Source organism: Leguminivora glycinivorella, chromosome 4 (genome assembly GCF_023078275.1).
Source record: "Leguminivora glycinivorella isolate SPB_JAAS2020 chromosome 4, LegGlyc_1.1, whole genome shotgun sequence".
Lineage (NCBI taxonomy): Eukaryota > Metazoa > Arthropoda > Insecta > Lepidoptera > Tortricidae > Leguminivora > Leguminivora glycinivorella.
The window spans coordinates 19,079,889-19,099,514 of NC_062974.1; the positions used below are offsets into that span (position 1 = coordinate 19,079,889).

Here is a 19,626-nt window from a genome sequence, read left to right on the forward strand (position 1 = left end):
GAATAATCCAAATCACTTTTCCTCTTCTTAGGCGCCATCTTGAGGCACGTTTGAATATTCGATACTACGTGTTAAGGCTATGCACGGAAAAAACAGAATGAGGGCGGTGAACCGGTGATGTCGGATGGTGGTAATGGTAGTGTTGCCACATTAATGTTTTAATTTACCCTCTTAAGATCCGTGTAAGGCTATAGCGTGGGATACCAGCTACAAATAGTTAACCTAATTGCGAAGAAGGAAGTCGGGAAATATAATTCTTATTTTACTGGCCTAATATGTAATATAATTATTGTTTGTTTAGCAGGTGTTATGGAAATCGACGTATTTATCATTTGCCATGTACATATTACGGATTGCGGTGCCCATGCTGTTTCTGTGCAAATGTTTCTACAACCCACTGAAGCAAAAGTGGTTCTGGATTCCCATTTTTGTGACGTTCGTCATTACACTTGACCTCGTGTTCAGCGGTAAGGAATGTGATTAATTGTATCCATTATAAAACATTTTAAGTCTTGATACAGATGAAAGCAGAAATCAATCGTGAATTGGTCATTATGGCGTTGCTTTAGCCACTGATAACCAGAGATTGGAGAATTGGGCGTCATTTGGTTGACGTATTCGAAATAATGAACCTTATGGTACTCTAAGAACAAATTAAATTATGTTCATAAAAATATTTTAATTTGTATTTTTAACCCCCGAAGCAAAAACGACGGGGTGTTATAAGTTTGACGTGTCTGTCTGTCTGTCTGTCTGTCTGTTTGTCTATCTGTGTGTGTGTCTGTCTGTGGCATCGTAGCTCCTGAACGGATGAACCGATTAAGATTTAGTTTTTTTTTTTATTTGAAAGCTGTGTTAATCGGGAGTGTTCTTAGCTATGTTTCATGAAAATCGGTCCACTAGGTCGCGGTCGGGGGTTTTTTAAAAATTTTAATTTTGTGGTTAGGTTATCTAAACTGTCACACTATTACTATTATACTATAAACTGAAATAAACGTCATATACAAAGAAAAAGTGACCAAGGCATCCGTATGGTAAACGGAGGACGCCGGTTCGAATCCAGCTCAGGGTATAGTCAACCAATTGGAACCCACTCTACAACCATGTCAAAATGACAAGCAGTAAGAGATTTCTAACAATCTGATTTATAACGTCACTATGATATAGTTCTGCAGTGGCCTAGGGTTCCAATTGGTTGATTGTACTTACGTAGCCGAGTGGCACAAACGCTCACGAAACGAAACGCTCGTAGATATAATTATATCTCTATCGCTCTTGCGCATTGGCGCGAAAGAGCTTGCACCAGGACACTTGGAGGCCTATGTCGGCTTTGTCACTTCTTCTTTCTATATATATGGCATTTATTTCAAAACTTATGAGGTTAGAAATGATGCCAAGAGTCCGATCACTGATAACGCAGTGTTTCACGATAAGTATACTTGATATGAGGAAGTGAGGAAACTATGCGAGAAGAGCTCGCCCGAAAATTCCTTTTTATCTCCATCTACGCTTATTTGTGGCGTTTCCAATAACGCTAAACCATTAATCATAGAGACGCACCCTCGCTAGGTCTCATATATTCCGCAGAAATACAAAAACTCTTTTGTTTTGTTTCTGCGCTTAAGGTAAAACTGTTTATCCCGGTTTGTTGATTCATCGTTTGGTGCAAAAATATTTAAGAAAGGATTTAAAGGAAAGTTGCATGTATAATTAGGTATTGCAGGAAATATCACAAAGAATTAAGGCTACACGAAGTAATAAATAAAAAATGTTGCGGGGCATTTTCGCGAAAAAAGATTATTTATTTTTTTCTAAAATAGGTAAATTTAATGCTTTTCATCCTACTGTGCGGAAAAAGCGTCCCAAAATTATTTTTTCCACTTCGTTACCATTTTTCAAACACTTTGTACAGCGGTTACAAAGTGGAAAGTATGCAAAATAATAGAAAATTTTGGTAGGTAAGTACCATTTTTTTGTTTCATGTTTTTTCTCCTAGATCGAAAGGGCTCATGATTCTGAGTAGGAAAAACATAAAATTTACCTACCTTAGAAAACATTTTTTTGGTGATTGTTCTCGCGCAAATTCCCAGCGGTTTAACACTTTATCAATCTATAGGTACCGTCTCCGACATATGACACTCAAATTGCAAAATTAATGAGTGTAACACTGACATTTCATTGTAATTTTTCAACTGTCTACCTGATAAAGATAATATGTAGATAAAGGATAAAAAAGATAAATTAACTAATCCTTTTAGTTACATAACAATTGCATACATTTCATAGTGACGCGGAACTTAATGCATATTATGTTTGATGACAGCAATATAAATCTAAATATAAATAAATCTAATAATAATAATATTAATAATTATGGCCAGTATCACGAAACTAGTAAGTTTTAACTGTAAAAGTATTATGCGATCTATTGAATGTGTGAGAAAGCTCTGTTCCAAGGCTGATATAATTGCTCTGCAGGAAACGTGGCTTCTGCCGCACGATATACCATACTTGGGAAGTATAAGCTCAAACTTCGGATACACTGGCGTCTCGGCAGTCGACACATCGACCGGAGTCCTGAGGGGCAGGCCATATGGAGGAGTGGCCCTTCTATGGAACAAAACAATATTCCCAAGTGTATCGGTAATAGTTTGTAATAGTGCGCGACTCGCGGCGATCAAAGTCGCACTTAGCGACCGGGCGTTGTTAATCATATCAGCCTACATGCCAACTGCCTCGGCCGACAATTTAACGGAGTTCATAGATTGTCTCAGTGAAATTAGTGCGATAATTGAAAGTAGTGGTGTGGAAACTGTGTTTATACTTGGGGATTTTAATTCGCATCCAGGTGAGCAGTTTTACTCTGAACTAATGAACTTTAGTTATGAACAGAATTGGTCGTGCGTAGATATAGATTTGTTACCGGCTAATACCTACACTTTTATAAGTGACGCGCATGGTTGCCGACGATGGCTGGATCACTGCATAGTGACCAGTGCGGCGCGGCAAGCAGTTGTGAATACCTACGTGTTAGATAAGGATGTTTATTGGTCTGATCACTTGCCTTTGTTAATTGAATGTAATATCACGAACATTGTGCCTAAAATTATAATATCTCCTGTTGCTTGTAACGAAGTAGTTTGGGGTGAAAGAGATAATAAACAGATAGAACGGTTTCATGAGTATTGTAATACAAAATTTAGAGAAATTAATTTTCCTTCCGTGTTTACTAGCTGTGCAGATAAAATGTGTCTTGATCAACATCATAGGTCACTTTTGGATAATATGTACTTAAATATAACATGTATACTTGCGGAGGGAGCGAAACTCTGTTATAATTCGCCTAAAACTAAGAAACATAGGTACTTACCCGGCTGGAATAAGCACGTCAGCTGTGCTCACAGGCAGGCCCGGCTATGTTATCTTATGTGGTTATCGTGCGGCAAACCGGTTTCAGGGGACGTGTATACTAGAATGTATGAATCTAAAAGAATGTTCAAATCTAAGCTAAAATATTGTCAAAATAATCAAGATCAGATACGAATGGACATTATTGCGCAACAACATTCAAGTAAAAAGTTTGGTAAATTCTGGAAGTCAACGAATAAATTAAATCCTAGGGCGGCCCTGCCTGTGAGTGTAGCGGGCCTGCATGAGCCGAGTGATATAGCCAATGCGTTTCAGCGCCACTTTAAGGTAGAATCACCGTTGTCGCCCGCGTCTCACATGTGCGATGCTGAGAAATATCCGCTAGCCAATATTGTAAGTTTCTCTGCTAAACAGGTAGCCTCAGTTATTAATAAGATGGTGCGAGGAAAGTCTCCTGGGAAGGACAGTCTTAGCATAGAGCATTTGAAGTACGCGGGTGTACACCTACCTAGAGTTCTAGCATTGTTTTTCAATCTTTGTGTAAATCATAGTTACCTGCCGGATGAGCTTATGCATACTGTAGTTGTCCCAGTAGTTAAGAACAAAACGGGCGATGTTTCTGACATGTCCAACTACAGGCCTATCTCGTTAGCCAATGTTATCGCTAAGGTTCTGGACAGTCTGCTCGACGAACAGCTGGATAAACACATCCGCCTGCATGACACTCAGTTCGGCTTTAGACCGGGCCTATCTACCGAATCTGCAATACTATGTCTGAAGCAGACTGTCCAGTACTACACGGCCCGAAAAACGCCTGTCTATGCCTGTTACTTGGACCTGTCAAAAGCATTCGATCTCGTATCTTATGACGTGTTGTGGCATAAGTTAAAACATGAAACTGATGTACCGGACGAAATTACCTCGCTGCTTAAATACTGGTACGATAACCAAGATAACAGTGTAAGGTGGGCTGGAGCATATTCGGGGACATATAGGATGAAATGTGGGGTGAGGCAGGGGGGGTTAAGTTCGCCCCGCCTGTTCAACCTATATATGAACCAACTACTGGAGGGGCTTAGCAGTGCCAGCGTTGGATGCTCCATAGACGGCGTACGCATTAATAACATAAGCTATGCGGATGACATGGTGCTGCTCAGCCCCTCGGTGGGTGGTTTGCTTAGCCTGTTGCGCATATGCGAGACGTACGCGGAGGCCCATGGGCTCAAATACAATGCGAGCAAAAGTGAGTTGATGCTATTTAAAGCGGGTAATAAAACGTACAAAGTGCCCCCTGTAACACTTTGTGGCACTCCTTTAGCGCTAGTAAAGCATTTTAAATATTTGGGCCACTGGGTCTCTGATGACACGTGCGACAATATGGACATTGACAGGGAACGCAGAGCGCTGGCTGTGCGTTGCAATATGCTGGCCCGTAGATTTGCACGATGCACTAAGACAGTTAAGGCTACGCTTTTTAAAGCATATTGCCAGTCCTTCTACACGTGCAGTCTATGGGTTAGCTATACGCAGCGGGCATACAGCGCTCTGAGGGTGCAATATAACAACGCGTACAGGGTGGTTTTCGGGCTGCCGCGGTACTGTAGCGCCTCGGGTATGTTCGCGGAGGGACGGATCGATGGCTTCCACGCGATCATGAGGAAGCGGTGTAGCTCAATGTTGAGGAGGTGGCGCGCCAGCTCGAATGTCATCCTGTGCACGCTGGCTGACCGGTGGGACTCACCGTTGCTGAGGCATTGGGTGCAGCTACATGCCCCAATGTGTGTAAATTTATATTAATTTTAATTTTATGTCTCTTTACTAACCCTAGATCTAAGTGTTAATGTATTACTAACAAAATATGGACTTTTGTTCGAAATAAATGCAATTTATTATTATTATTATTAATATCGATCGCTATTTTGATAAACTGTACTGTATCTCTGCTTGAACATAGAGATATTTAGTTCCATTGACAACCTGTAAACCTTTGTTTGAAAAGAGGGTACTACTACTTTGAAACTAATTTCTTTGCTACGAAAGTCAACCAACGTGTATCGACAATTAGAAAATTGAAATAAGTAACATATGCCATGAAGCCCATGAACAACCAGAAACTCTGTTCATTTCATTTGAACCACGTAACGTTTCGGTAAAATAAGTCTCATTTTATAGCCCCATATTTTTAACCATGTGCATTTTAATGCACTTTAACTGTAACTTTTTAATTCCACAGACATCGCAGTACCATTATTCAGCCACTACGAAGGAATGTCACTACGACCCGCCTACTCCACAATGGCACTACTCTCGATATACATATTTCTGCCAATGAGGAACAATTTCCTTGCCATATTCCTTGGAGTTCTAGTCAGCGTGATATACGTTCTTATCTTCGCGTTTGTCACTTATATTGAGGATCCACGGATAGAAGTCGTGGTAAGTTTATTATCATTATATGGCATTGTTTTGTTTTATGAAGTACGAGTACTTAGTATAAAGGTGCACTATAAAAGTGTACAGAATTGTTAATGTAAAAAATAATAGTTATTTGTTATACAAGGGAGCAAAGTTGTATTTTAACGCCGAGTGTGGAAATTTTTTTTTAACACACGTGAAGTAAAATACATTTGTACCCGAGTGTAACACAAAACTTTTCCCCTCACTATAGCGAGGAGACTACAACGCAAAAAATGCGTTTAACACTGCTTCCAGTAGTTCCACAGAATCTGATGGTAAATCATCTTTATTACTAGATTCACCTACTTTTATCAATTTTAAAGCAGTTAATTTGACTTTATTCAAGGTCAAATTACTTTACCCACTAGTGGATAAAATGCGTTTTTACCCGCTGGTATTAAAGGACAAAACACGTGTTTCCGAGGTAGTGAGGGGAAAAAACATTTTAGATTGTTTGTTCCTCGTTTCCTTACGTGACATCAATTCAAAATTCAAAGGTATAGCGGGGCAAATCTCGAATGGGGAGCAATTGTAACTAATCCAATTTTTTTCCATGATGTTGAGTTCTACATGTTGGATACTGAACACGCCTACCATATATAACCGGTGGACACTCTATTTAATAATGCAAACATTGTAAAACATGGAAAAAATGGACCAGTTACATTTGTCCCCCAGTCGAGATTTGCTCCGTTGTACCTTACAAATTACTTTAATGTAAACCGGAAAATATTGCTTAGCTTGTTTGAAAACCTTCTCAAAAATATACAAATATTTCAATTGGGTAAGTGTCGTGCAATTTTCATCCATTCAATCTTTAATCTCATCTAGAAACTAAATAGGTAATATATAAATAGGTAAATATTAGTTTACATCATGAGAATTATTTTTTCTATTTTCTCGATGGTTGTCTTAAAGGTATACATTCAGATGTTGTATTTTTTTTTAATGCAGAGAACCTTTCATACTTAATTATTTTAAGCGGAACTCATCAAACAATGTTTTCTAGATGAACTTTCGTGGAGACTATACTAAAGTAGCAGCATGTGAACAACTTGTAAGTTTATGTTTTCATCTGAATATTCTGAATATAGCTTTTGTTTTTAGTCACAAATATTTTGGTAAAAGAACAAACACAGATTTACTTCATTTTCTTGATTAATCCGATAAAACATATATATACAAAGTTTTTTTATAAACCACGATCAATCATAAATCGATAACAACCAACGAAACAAAATATTATTATACGTATAATCAATTTTTAGCATATTTTTAATCGTCCGTAAGTTTCACTGACTTCTCATGACTTTCATTTTCATCCAGCGTTTGTCCGTGATCGTTACCTTGGCTAAGTGCGTTTTCACATTATCCGATCTGATATCGGATGTCGGACCGATATCCCATACATTACAGGCGCCATCTTGGATTTTTTCCATTGAAATCCTTCCGACATCCGATATCGGATCGGATAATGTGAAAACGGACTAATCCCCCAAACTTTAGTGAGACGCGAGATTGGGATTGAGATAGCTGTCACTTCATACAAACTTTGACAAACCTGTCATCGCTAAGCCCATTCTCATCATCATCATTTCTCATCAGAGTCCATATCCTATATACCGGCCGACCCGCAATCGTCGCCTAGTTTCCATTTTCGCGGACAAGTGATTTCACTAAGCAAGCAATGCAAATAGTAAACTATCCAAGGTAAATAGTTATCTTTGTTGAAATCTACACCGTGCGTGATTATAGTATATCGTCCCATTACTGCAAATACCGACTATGTGCAAAAAAGTGATTTTGAGATAATGCGATTTTAATGTTTGAAGGTACGATTTCATATGAAAACATGAAAAAAATTACTATTTGTATACAGCATTCTACAGCCCGTATTGTCTTGTTTAATACTTAATCGTAAAAAATATCCAGGCTGTATTTGATTGCCGATAAAACTACGATTTAAAAAAAATAGTAGCAAACTTAGTTGGTTTTTCCTGTAGAAATAAAAATTTGTATATTTCTCTTATTAATACATATAAAGCAGTGTTTCCCTTTGATTAAGCTTTGCTTTTCATACACTTTACTTATGATTTGCAAAAAAAGGAAAAATATACAAAAGTTTTGAACTTATTTCAAAATATATTAAATATTCTCAATGACATAGGCGGTTTTAGCTGCAGGAAATATAGCTGCTCTAATTTTATGTTACAAAACTTCACTTATCATTGTTAATTAAAGTGGTACATTTGTAACAAAAAGTTTTTTAACATTACTAACCATTAATAATACTTTATTTGAGGTTTTGAAGGGTTATTCTCAAAAAAAATTTTTTTGAAAAAATCCTCTTCAATCGGTTTTAGGAGATTTTTCACAAAATACTTTAACCGATTTCAGTAAAATTTAACAAGAAGTAACACAATAGCATTCTCTTGAAATAACAAAAAGAATTTTACAAATCGGTTAATGCGTTTTTGGGTAATAGCATAATATGCATAGGTACTTACTACATACTAGTTCACTGTCGCGGCAATCTGAAGTCCGCCATAATTTATGTCCAAAATTTCACTATCTACACTGTTACATTTAATATAGGTAAATAGTTTTTGTACGCTCAATAACCTGAAGTAATAGTTTATTTAAAGTTTTGTAGTAATCATTTACGCCAAAGTCACTAAAATGTAGGCGTAGATGAGGTAATAAGTAAGATATAGTAATGTGTAACGGTAATTACATAGGTTTCTGGGGCGATTTAAAGCAATCATGTTTGCAATATTCCTACGCCCCCAGTTACACGCAGTGTTTTTCATCACACTTGCAATAAAAAGATAAAAAAGTATTTATGGTAGTCCAAAATACAAATTTAAACACTTTAAACAAAAGTTTTTTCTTTTACTTCTAATACGCCTGCGTGCGATTGCACACTTACTGCGCAAGAGTGATAAAAAGTTATTAAAAAACATCTTCATCGCTGGTGGAATTCGATACAAACACATCCGTATCACGGCTGACAATGCTAGACTAACTAGGTATTAAGTGATTGGAAGCACTCATGGTACTATTTAATTATGATACCTTTGTCAAAAAGTCTGCGTAAGTCCATTTTCTTGAACGCAGAGATAGCTAGTTGTTTATCGAGCTTTAGACCAAGATAGATATATGGTATGATACGTTAAGAGGTTTGAGGTGGTTCTATTGAACTGGAGTTCAATTTGTGGCGTTGATTTCCTTGCCTTGTGCTAAATCTAGATCTCGACATGACTTAAGCCTGGTGCCCACTAAGCTCGCCGAGTCGAATCTCATTAATTCGCCTTCTGCATTTCTTATGAAACTACGTCCATTAGCGACGCGTCGAATCGGATTCATCGTTCATTGTAAATGTATGCAGGGCTCAATTCGACGCTGCTCGACTCCACCTTTTAAGTGTCCTCAAGGCTTTATGCAGCCTTTGTGACAGAGATTTCATACCTAAAGAGTACCATGGGTGGTTTTAATCACTTACGCCGTGTCTTGCGTGGGCGACTACGCGCGACCGTCGCCGTCGCGTCTCATCGCATCGTCTACTTCCATATCGATAAGGTTTGATTTCGTATGCATCGCATCGCCGTCGCGCGACCATCGCGCGACCGTCGCCCACGCAAGCCACGACGTTAATACTGCAGTTGGTGAAGTGGTACACAGTTGTGACACCTGAAGTCTACTCGTACCGTAGGTATACCAGTAAGTAAAGTAAAGTAAAGTTTATTCATAATTAACTGAGTACATAAGATGGTATGATATACAGGAAATACAGTACCTATCAACAGTTGCCTATTTCGAGCGTACTATATTCTTAAAAACTACTGACTATATTAGCTTACTGGCTAACTTACAATTATTACCCGGGATATTTCAGGTTATTTGCCAACCAGCTTAGGTTACCAAATTAAAATTAGTATGAAATAACTTTGCACTAATGCAATCCACAAGATTTTGTGGATAAAATGCAACTCTCTCGTCCGTTTTCGAAGAACTAAGAGAGCCTTTACCAGTCGGTGAAGTGGCAAAAAAGATTTGATTTAAATATAACACTATAATTAGTAACGGTCATCGAAGTTATGAAACATAAAATTACACTAAATTCGATTCCTTCAGCTTAAACCGTTTGTATTATTGTATTTTTAATCGATTTCAAAAAAAGGAGGAGGTTCTCAACGCACTTTTTGCTAATCACGAGAACATCATATGAAAAACGAAGCTTAATTTAAGACAAACAATGGTTTATATGTATAAAGAAGAGAAATATGCAAACATTTATTTCTACAGGAAAAACCAACTAAGTAGGTATTCGACTGTTTCATTAAATCGTATTTGATCGCCAACTAAATACATTCTGAATATATATACGACAAAGTAGTAAACAAAAAAATATAGGTTTTAAAATGCCATACACATAACGTACATTTCTTCATGTTTTTATATAAAACGTACCTTCAAACTTTAAAACCGCATTATCTCAAAATCGCCTATCTACACATAGTCGGTATTTGCAGTAATAGACCGTTATCCTTTCCTTTGTCACATCACATGCAAAACCAATTATAGTCCCTATACAACTTTTTGGTAGAATGACATTGCTGATGTTTGTAAACAAACATCTTCTGGAAAAACATCTTAAAGACATTTGGTGTATTTAGCCTGACTTAAAATAAAGAATTTTGTTGATAGTTTTATTTGCAAAAATCAAATATGTACACATTAAACTTTTTTGTAGAACATAAGATGGCTACTTTAACAAAATGTTAAAATGCAAAAAAACACTATACACCATTAAAAGGTTCTACTTGGCGGATAAAGCATAAAAGTTTATATTAAATATTCATATCACATTCTGGCAGTTTATAATGCAACAAATTGACTATTAAGTAACTTTATGCGAAAGCTATCTTTTGAATGCAGCGTCGTATCAACACATGGGTTTTAACATATTGTAGCCCTTGAAAACCTTATTCTATAGGTGCTAAAAACTCGATTTCGTCAAAAAGTCACTTAGTCGGTATTTGCATTAATGGGACGATATTTTGCAATGAAATCTCTCCAAGTCTCCAATGCTGTATTTCTTAACACGTTCGCGGACGCTCAGTCACCCCTCTGGGACACCAATATTTTGTATGGGAATTTTCCGACTGCTATAGCATACCTGTCCTTAGACAGCTTATATTAGGGTTATTATGTGACGAGGAACGCTATAGCATTCGGATGCTATAGCATACCTGACAAAATACAGAGGTAAAATGTGATCTTGTGTGACACCGTATGCTATAGCATACGATGCTATAGCGTACCGTGACACAATACTGAGTCAAAATGCGATCTTATATGACATCGTATGCTATAGCATACGATCCATAGATGGTGATACAGCAGATTCATTCTGTAGAATCATATCAAATAAAACATTTAGTGTTTCTGGCTGCGGGGATGATGCCCACAAATAAAAGTATAAAGCTTGTTCACGAATACAGAGTTTTTTGGTACAAGAAGAATTGTCTAAATGTGTATCTAAATGTGTACCTACAGACACTTTTGGAGTACCTAACTTTCGTCAGAACTGTAGTCACCCGTTTCGTCATTGAGACTAGAATAATGTTTGTTCAAACCTGCTGTTGTATAGGTGCTAAAGGCCTTCGTTTGGTGCGATGATTTCTGGGTAGAACTTATCCACTACCTCTCACTACGCGATGATTCGCCCAGCTTTATATGCTATTTTACAAGCATCTAAACCATGTTCAAGTAGTTAAACACCAACAAAATTCACTCAAAAAGATATAATTTAACGTAAACAGTCAGTATCGACCAGAAACAGGGTTTATTCACAATTATATGAGCAAAGCAATGACTAAGTACGAAGGAAATTACTCAAATAATAGGTGTAAACATGCCTCGCTTTTCTTAATTTATCGTAACCAAAATCACGGTGTATTATTATAAAACGACAGTCGACTTGTTTGTTAACCAAACCGCAACACAAAAATATATATAAACTGTAAAAATAATTACTTATGATTTTTTAAACAATCCGTAAAATTGCGTTTGCGCTCGAAATTTGGCCACATTTCACGGGCCAACTCCCGGTGACACTCGCGGGGCTACTGCGCAAATTTCCATACAAAGAGGTATTCTATAGCATACGCGTCACAAAAAGGTGAACTCGATCTGTGACGCCACAGCATATTTTTTAACTGCGATAAAACTATGTAATGTTGCAGTATGCATACTATGATTCTAGTGAATGGTAGAGGAAATGTTGGTCAATAATATTATACTGTGAACAAGCAGATTACTAAGCAAACAGACGCAGAAATTCAAACCAAATAACGTATTCTATAGCATACGCGTCACCAGAAGGAGTACAAAAACGTATGCTATAGAATACGCGTCCGCGAACGTGTTAATAGGAAATAGGAAAACAAAAAGTGGAGTGAGAACAAACACAACAATAAGTTATTGTGAAAAACATACACAATAAAAGGAAGAAAATATCAAAACACGATGACTTTGCGAGCGAAATATTTATCCATTTTTACATCATGGTGAGATATACTTATGCTCACTGAACTAAAACAAATCAATTTAACACTTTCTTCACTAAATACAAAACCGGCCAAGAGCGTGTCGGGCCACGCTCAGTGTAGGGTTCCGTAGTTTCCCGTATTTTTTTTCAAAAACTGCATGTTCAACCTATCAAGTTCAAAAGAATTTTCCTAGAAAGTCTTTATAAAGTTCTACTTTTGTGATTTTTTTGTCATATTTTTTAAACTAATGGTTTAAAAGTTAGAGGGGTACACATTTTTTTTTTTACTAAAAATAAAAAAAAATATTTCCGAAATATTAACAATATCAAAAAATTATTTCCGAAAATATTAACAATATCAAAAAATTCTTTGCGTAAACCTATATTCATTTTTAAATATCTATCGCTAATGGTCACTGAGATTATCCGCGGACGGACGGACGGAGGGACGGACAGACAAGGCGAAACTATAAGGGTTCATAGTTCACTACGGAACCCTTAAAATAGCTCCTGATAAATTTATTAGAAAGTTTATCCTCTGTTGACGTTGACGTATTTGTTAAAAAAAACAATTGATATGAATTGATTAAATTCCACTCCGGTAATCAACACCCATTAGCTATTACTTAGATAGCCTATTTACACTGGGATTCCCCTGTTCTAGGTGGCTTCAGATACGCTATACCTTATCGGCGTGAACCTGATGGGTGTGTACTTCAGACTGATGAACGAGATAGTGACGAGGAGGTCGTTCCTGGATCGGAGGGCTTGCGTTGAGAGTACGCTGCGGCTGAAGTTCGTCAAAGATCAGGAAGTGAGTATGAAAGTGCTATAGGCTAGACGACTAAAAAAAACTAATTAGTCCGTCATTTAGATTATCAAAGAATTTTAGACACGTATTTTTTTTCTCGTAAACGAAAAATGACGACGGTACAGTGCGTTGAAGTTTCGCGTGACGTCACGCCTAGGTACAGTTTTTTCTTAGAAGTGACGTCATGTATTCATTAACTAGAAAAAGCGAAAAATATGTTTCAGTATTTTTGGACGAATTAACTGACGGACTAAACAGAATGCCTTTTTTCTTGTAGTCGTCATCCCTATTGTAATAGTTTAAGTAAAGACAATATACACTAGAGGACAAATGTATCGTTATTGTCGTCGGTTGATTTGGCGCGACGATGCTGAACTTTGCTTCACATGCCTGTTGACATAGGTAATAGCTAATTATGTAAGCTGGGAAAGTAATGAATACATGAGTTCAAGCACTATGATGTGGCCTTATGCTTGTAATAGAAATAAGGTAGTTTTCAGTACAGATGGTGTTTTTTTTTACGCACTAGTGCGAGAAGTGGGTCATTATATGCCAGGTTGAAACTTCGGAGGGTCATCTGTACTGAAAAACGTCGTACGATACACGTGCGAAAAGGAAATTTGTAGCTCGTGTCGATTTAAAACACTCCCTTCGGTCGTGTTTTAATTTATCGCCACTCGTTTCGAACTTCCTTTTTACGCACTTGTATCGTAATGTACTATTTTATCTAAAATTCCAGTAGAATTTCGTCCTTAGGGCCACAGTGACAGAAAAAACAACCAGTTTTCATGTTCGTTCAACAAGTTTTTTGGTTAAAATACTTAGCGCATACGTGTTCTTTGGTTCAAACAACAAGATGAAATTTGAATAATAAAACTACCGCGAGACACTGACATAATAAACATGTAAAATCGGGTAACTCGACAGCGTGTCGTGCTCGGGGTGTCTGCGTCGAGATACCATCGGCATCGCGCGTGCTCAATGAAAATGCTTCTCGTTACGGAGCGAAACATGTCGAGCTACCTTCGACAATTTTACGTGAGTTACCCGATTTTACATGTTTAATAAACAAGATGAAACTTAAGGAGTAAGGGTCCTTTAGGCATGGAACATCGCATTCATTTAACATTTCCTAATTCAATTAAGTCCCGTGTGACTAAGCCAAGGCCTAGAGTAAAATGTAACACATTGTTTTTCCAACTTCATTAACAATTTTCTTTTAAACATTTCCAGGAGCGGCTCATGTTGAGCATCATTCCGGAGCACATAGTGTCGAGAGTTCGACAAGATATTCGTGCCATGTTTCTTGGGATACAGTCTCATACGCTAAGCTACGCTATGAGATCATTCAAGTAAGAATATTTTATAATAGCTTTTGCCCGCGGCTTCGCTCGCGTTAGAAAGAGACAAAAACTAGCCTATGTCACTCTCCATCCCTTCAACTGTCTCCACTTAAAAAATTCGTCGCTCCGTTTTGCCGTGAAAAACGGACAAACAAACAGACACACACTTGCCCATATTAGTATGGATTGTTTTGCTTAAAAGCATTAAATTTGGGTACTAAACTTATTTGTAAGATTAAAAACGAAACGGGACTCACAAAGTAAAAGGACACAAATTAAAATAAATTTGCATAAGACGAACGTGCAGGACATAACATTGTGCAAAACATTAATATCTTAATACCCGTATAAATAATCAAAGATATTCAGAAAAACTTCGCAAAAAAAAATTAATTAAGGAAGAAAACAATTCCAATTCCTATCTTTTCAATATATTTATAATGTCCTTTCTATAATCTCCTCCGAGATAAAAGATAAATAGTTTATTCGCAAAAACTTACGGTTGTGTAATATATTAAGTAATTTTTTCTACTCCCGTACTGTTATTCGTGAGTTACAAGGTCGTGCATAGAACTTAAAAACCCTACATAAAAGATGTCAGGACAAGTCTATCTAGTTGCTGTTGCGTTGCTATCTAGCTGTTATGGCCCCTGTACACACATGGCCAACGGTTCCACCAAACCCCTTGGCCAAGTGTGTAGAGGGCTACTTGGCCGTAAGTTGGCAGTTGGCGCTTGCGCTTGCCGGCCAACCGATTGGTGTCGGTTTTTTGTCCACACATCAAAGGATCTTGGCGCCAATGGCCAACTGCGTTTACACGTTGGCGCTTCATTCAGTTGGTCGTCAGCCGTCAGAGAGGACAGTAGTGAAATATTTACGAAAATAATAAGTTTATCTATGCCAATAATAGTGTAGATTTTAGGAAATAAAATAACCTTGCAAATGTTTAATGTATTTCCTAAAAAAGATAAATGTTCTTATCAGAATATGCAGAAAATTGTTAATATTTCAAATAATTTAATTTTACTACGGGGTTATTATTTTTTAATCAAATTTTTCTGACAACGTCTATGACCTAGAATTTCCTAGATTTTTCTAATCCACGTCCATCTTTCATGAAGAGCCAATGCCAAGTGATTGGTTCGCCAATGTGTAAACAGCGGCTCTTATCTTGGCCAAGGGGTTTCACAAAGGGCTGGTGGAACCGTTGGCCATATGTGTACAGCGGCCATTACAGTTCAGTAAATACATTGCTACCAACTTAACAAACCAATTCGCAGAGTCGAGACTCCTTCGTTTTCTGCTGCGTTCATTGGCGACGCGTCGAATCGCATTCAAATGTATGAGAACTCGATTCAACTCGGCTCGATTCGTCTTAGTGGCCAGGCTTCAAAGAACCATACCATAGACAGTTTTATTTTCATGTTTGCACTCAAACTGCATATTCAAAATGGTAGGCGGTCCACTAGATAACTAAGATGACTGAAAGTAGGTATTTGTTGATTTATAATTTTCTTTCAAAATAAGTGCTTGGTCGTAGAAAAAGTATTGTATGCAACGGTGTTTAACTGAGTCAAAAAATGCTCGTGGCGTCTTTATTAACAATTTTCGGCTTCGCCTCAAATTGTTACCCACGCCACTCACCTTTTTTGACCTCTTTTAACCACCAGTTGCATAAAATACTATAAACGATAATATTAATTAACTTTTTGTTTTATCAGACGATCTGAGGATTTAACAGTTAGGTTATAATATGATTCATAAGTTTAATCATTTAAAAAGTCCTATCGAACACATTGATGATGATTTCTATGAACGATGTCTGCGCAAAATAAGCAAAGTACCTTTTCATAATTAGTCATAACTGGTCAATACGATAAGCTAAATCCCTAGATTATCCTTTATGTAAAATGACTCAACAGGTAAAGAGTTTCAAGTTTTAGAATACCTTACACTTTTTCTCGTAACGCTATAAATTATCGTATGAAACGTCGAAAAGTGATATGTAGATGCTCTCGAGAAAATTACGTTATGTCTATGCCGCAGCACAGAACACTTAAACACTGGAGTGCTGAGCGGTCGACTCCCGGCCGATTTCAAAAGTCCCCGAGTGCTGAGCGGTCGACTCCCGGCCGATTTGAAATGTCCGCAAGTGCCATGGCGCCGGGAGTCGACCGAATGGTCATTGCGTATTTGGCGGGAAAATTAAACGTTTGCGCGCGCACCTAAGCTACAAAAACTTTAACAATAGATAGCGGAAAACACAATAATTAATTGTCGCATCAAAAGTAATTACCTGTAATATAAATATTATTAGAAAATCCTTATTTTAAAAGCGCCAGGCAACAGTGCCTTTGCTAAAAATTTGATGTTAAACAAATTGTGTTTTTATGTGTGTATTTCTATACAAAATTGTATACGGATTTAAATATAATGTGCCTGGGTAAGTACTAAACAGTTTACAATAATTTAATCGTAAATTTGATTGTTTTTACTTATTGATTTGGCATTTTATTTCAAATAATCGAGTGATGAATAGGTTTGGCCCGAGGAATTGGGCGTTTATTTAGATATATCTAGTACTAATAACCTAAAAAAACACTTTAATCGTTAGGTTAACTATTTGATAACCAAAGTTTATAATCTTTATACTGAAAACTCGATAATTTTTCATCACCGAGACACAATATTCAAGGTCACGACCATGGCCATTTTATTCAATTTTCGATGTGGATAAAATGTGCGTAATAATTTAGACGAATTTTGTCCCATTTGTATGTCGTTTTCTATTAAAATATGTCACTACTAAGACATTGTTATTTAATGTAGCTTTGAAATCCCCAAAATTTTAATTAAACCACTTTAAGAACTTGGTATTATGAAAGAATGTACGAAGGTCATCTATCTACTTTAGCTTTCGCATGCCTTATTTTGAACTCATCTATTTTTGAAAATCGGAACTTTTGTTACTTAAGCCTGTGATAATACATATATCTTAAGACGCTCTACAAAACGAGTATATAATTTCAAACATATAATTGATAAATAATAACGAAACAAGATTTCAAAGTTACCTCAGTTTTTTTACGAGACGGATTTCATACCCAATTTTAATACGCTTGTAATATGTAAAATCTCAATGCAAAAGTGTAATTTTATTACCTTTTCTGATGTATATCCATGTATATGTTTGTAAAAAAAGTGTTTTTCTTAAGAGTAGTGCTTTTTCTGTATTTTTTAGTCTGTTTTATACAAGAATCCGGATTATTTTTCCTTGGTTTAGGTTAAAATGAGGATTTGCTAATTACTTACATATCGACAGCAAATGTTTGTCAGTGTAATTAAAAGCCTATTTTATGCACATTATAGCGTCAAACTTTTTATATACAACTTTCATGCAAAAATAAGAAACAATCATTAAATTTGTATCTCCCGCCAATATCTTGCTGATCACTATTCAGACCAACTTCAGACCCTCTGGCACTTGAGCATTTTCGCGCAAAATGGCGCCGCCACCTGACAGCTATTTGACGTATCCGTGCTGCCACCCGAAGGGATATACAACGTGTTTCCGGTATCACTCAAAACCTCAGACACCCCAACTGATTTTTATTTTTTTAAACTCATCTAGAGTATTCATCATTTAATCTGATGGTTACTTTTTTTTAAATTGAATTTTTAATTCTCTAGTAATAGGCCGGAATCAGATCGTATCATCTGAATCTCATATAAACCGGCAACCTTTAAATCAAGAGTGAACAGGCATCTTCTGGGCGAGCTCACTCCATCGTAGGCCACGTATTTGCCTTTGGCTAGACAGTGGCCAAGAGTAGGTGTGGTTATCATAAACAAGGCCGTAATAAAATTCGGCGGTTTAACGATTGAAAGCGGCTGAAAAAAATCCGTAATGTAATAAGGCGAATTATTATACATAGATCAAGTATTATTAGAGAGTTCATGTCAAAGTAAAATGCGTAATCACAGTGCATAGACTGCCATCTCTCGACACGGCTTAAAACTTTTGAACCTCAGTTTTGACAATTTGGTCCATATTCGTAGCTTGATATGTGTTAAAATAAGAGTTATGAATGATTCACGATTATTTTCATAGGGAGCTCGACAAAAATCAAAAAGGTAATCACGGTCTATATCCCGGTCAATATAAGTCTAATGTGTTAAAATGTCAAATATTAATATTAGCGCCATCCAGCCGAGCGTCCCCCAAAGGTGTAACACCATCTAGGCCTCTGTACCTTTTCCTATATGGTCCTGAGGTACGTTTTTTTCTTGGACTGTAGCTGTCTATACGGAGTTACATATGTCTTTGACATAGATTAACAATGAATTGTTGTAAAATTCCAGCCAACTGTACGTAGAAGAGCACGACAACGTGAGCATTCTTTACGCGGACGTCGTGAATTACACCATGATATCAACCACTCTATCGCCCATGCGGATGGTGGAACTGCTGAATGAGTTGTTCGGCAGGTTCGATGAGGCGTCTGAGGTAAAACAAAATAAAAATCCAACCAAAAACCGCTTATAGCAAGTCATAAAATAAACTGAAATAAATGTCATATAAGTACAAAGAAAAAATTGCCAAGTGTCCAAAGCTGGATTCAAACCAGCGTTCTCCTTTATAGCCATGGATGCCTCGAACCACTCAGCCATTCGGTCACAGTGGCAAGGGTCAACAATTTTAAGTATACCTATATGACATGACAGAATTACCAAAGGCTTGTGGCGTCCCTCTCAAGTACCCAAATATATGACATGACAGCTATAATAAATATAACAGCTATATTTCCTTTAATCTCTTCCTACGACGTAAAAGATATAGGACATGATGTCTGTATGACATTCAGGTTAAATATTAAGGTTAAAGGTTAAATATAAAAATTAGATTAAGTATTTTTTAAATCGCATAATCAAAAATACGTTTAAAGAATAAGCATCTAAAAATTAGTCGAAGGCGACTGTCGCATCGTACAAGTAACATTCGAGATTCGTCAACAATGTCTGCAACTGACACTTAATTTAGAAGCAAAACAGTTTTCACGACTAATATTAAAATATTGTCTTTGATTCTCAGT

General features: G+C 36.9%; 1 protein-coding gene across 4 annotated transcripts in view; it reads left to right on the forward strand.

The window, feature by feature from the left end:
• The window catches only part of LOC125225329 (adenylate cyclase type 2-like), a 43,666-nt gene that overhangs the window by 16,764 nt on the left and 7,276 nt on the right, over positions 1–19,626 (forward strand). For 3 of the 4 annotated variants that reach the window (XM_048128981.1, XM_048128979.1, XM_048128982.1), the window contains exons 4-8: positions 302–467; positions 5,603–5,805; positions 13,044–13,193; positions 14,424–14,542; positions 18,896–19,040. In XM_048128981.1, coding sequence (XP_047984938.1) covers positions 302–467; positions 5,603–5,805; positions 13,044–13,193; positions 14,424–14,542; positions 18,896–19,040 — 783 coding nt within the window. The remainder of the gene's footprint in view (positions 1–301; positions 468–5,602; positions 5,806–13,043; positions 13,194–14,423; positions 14,543–18,895; positions 19,041–19,626) is intronic. The other variant, XM_048128980.1, reaches the window with a different exon arrangement.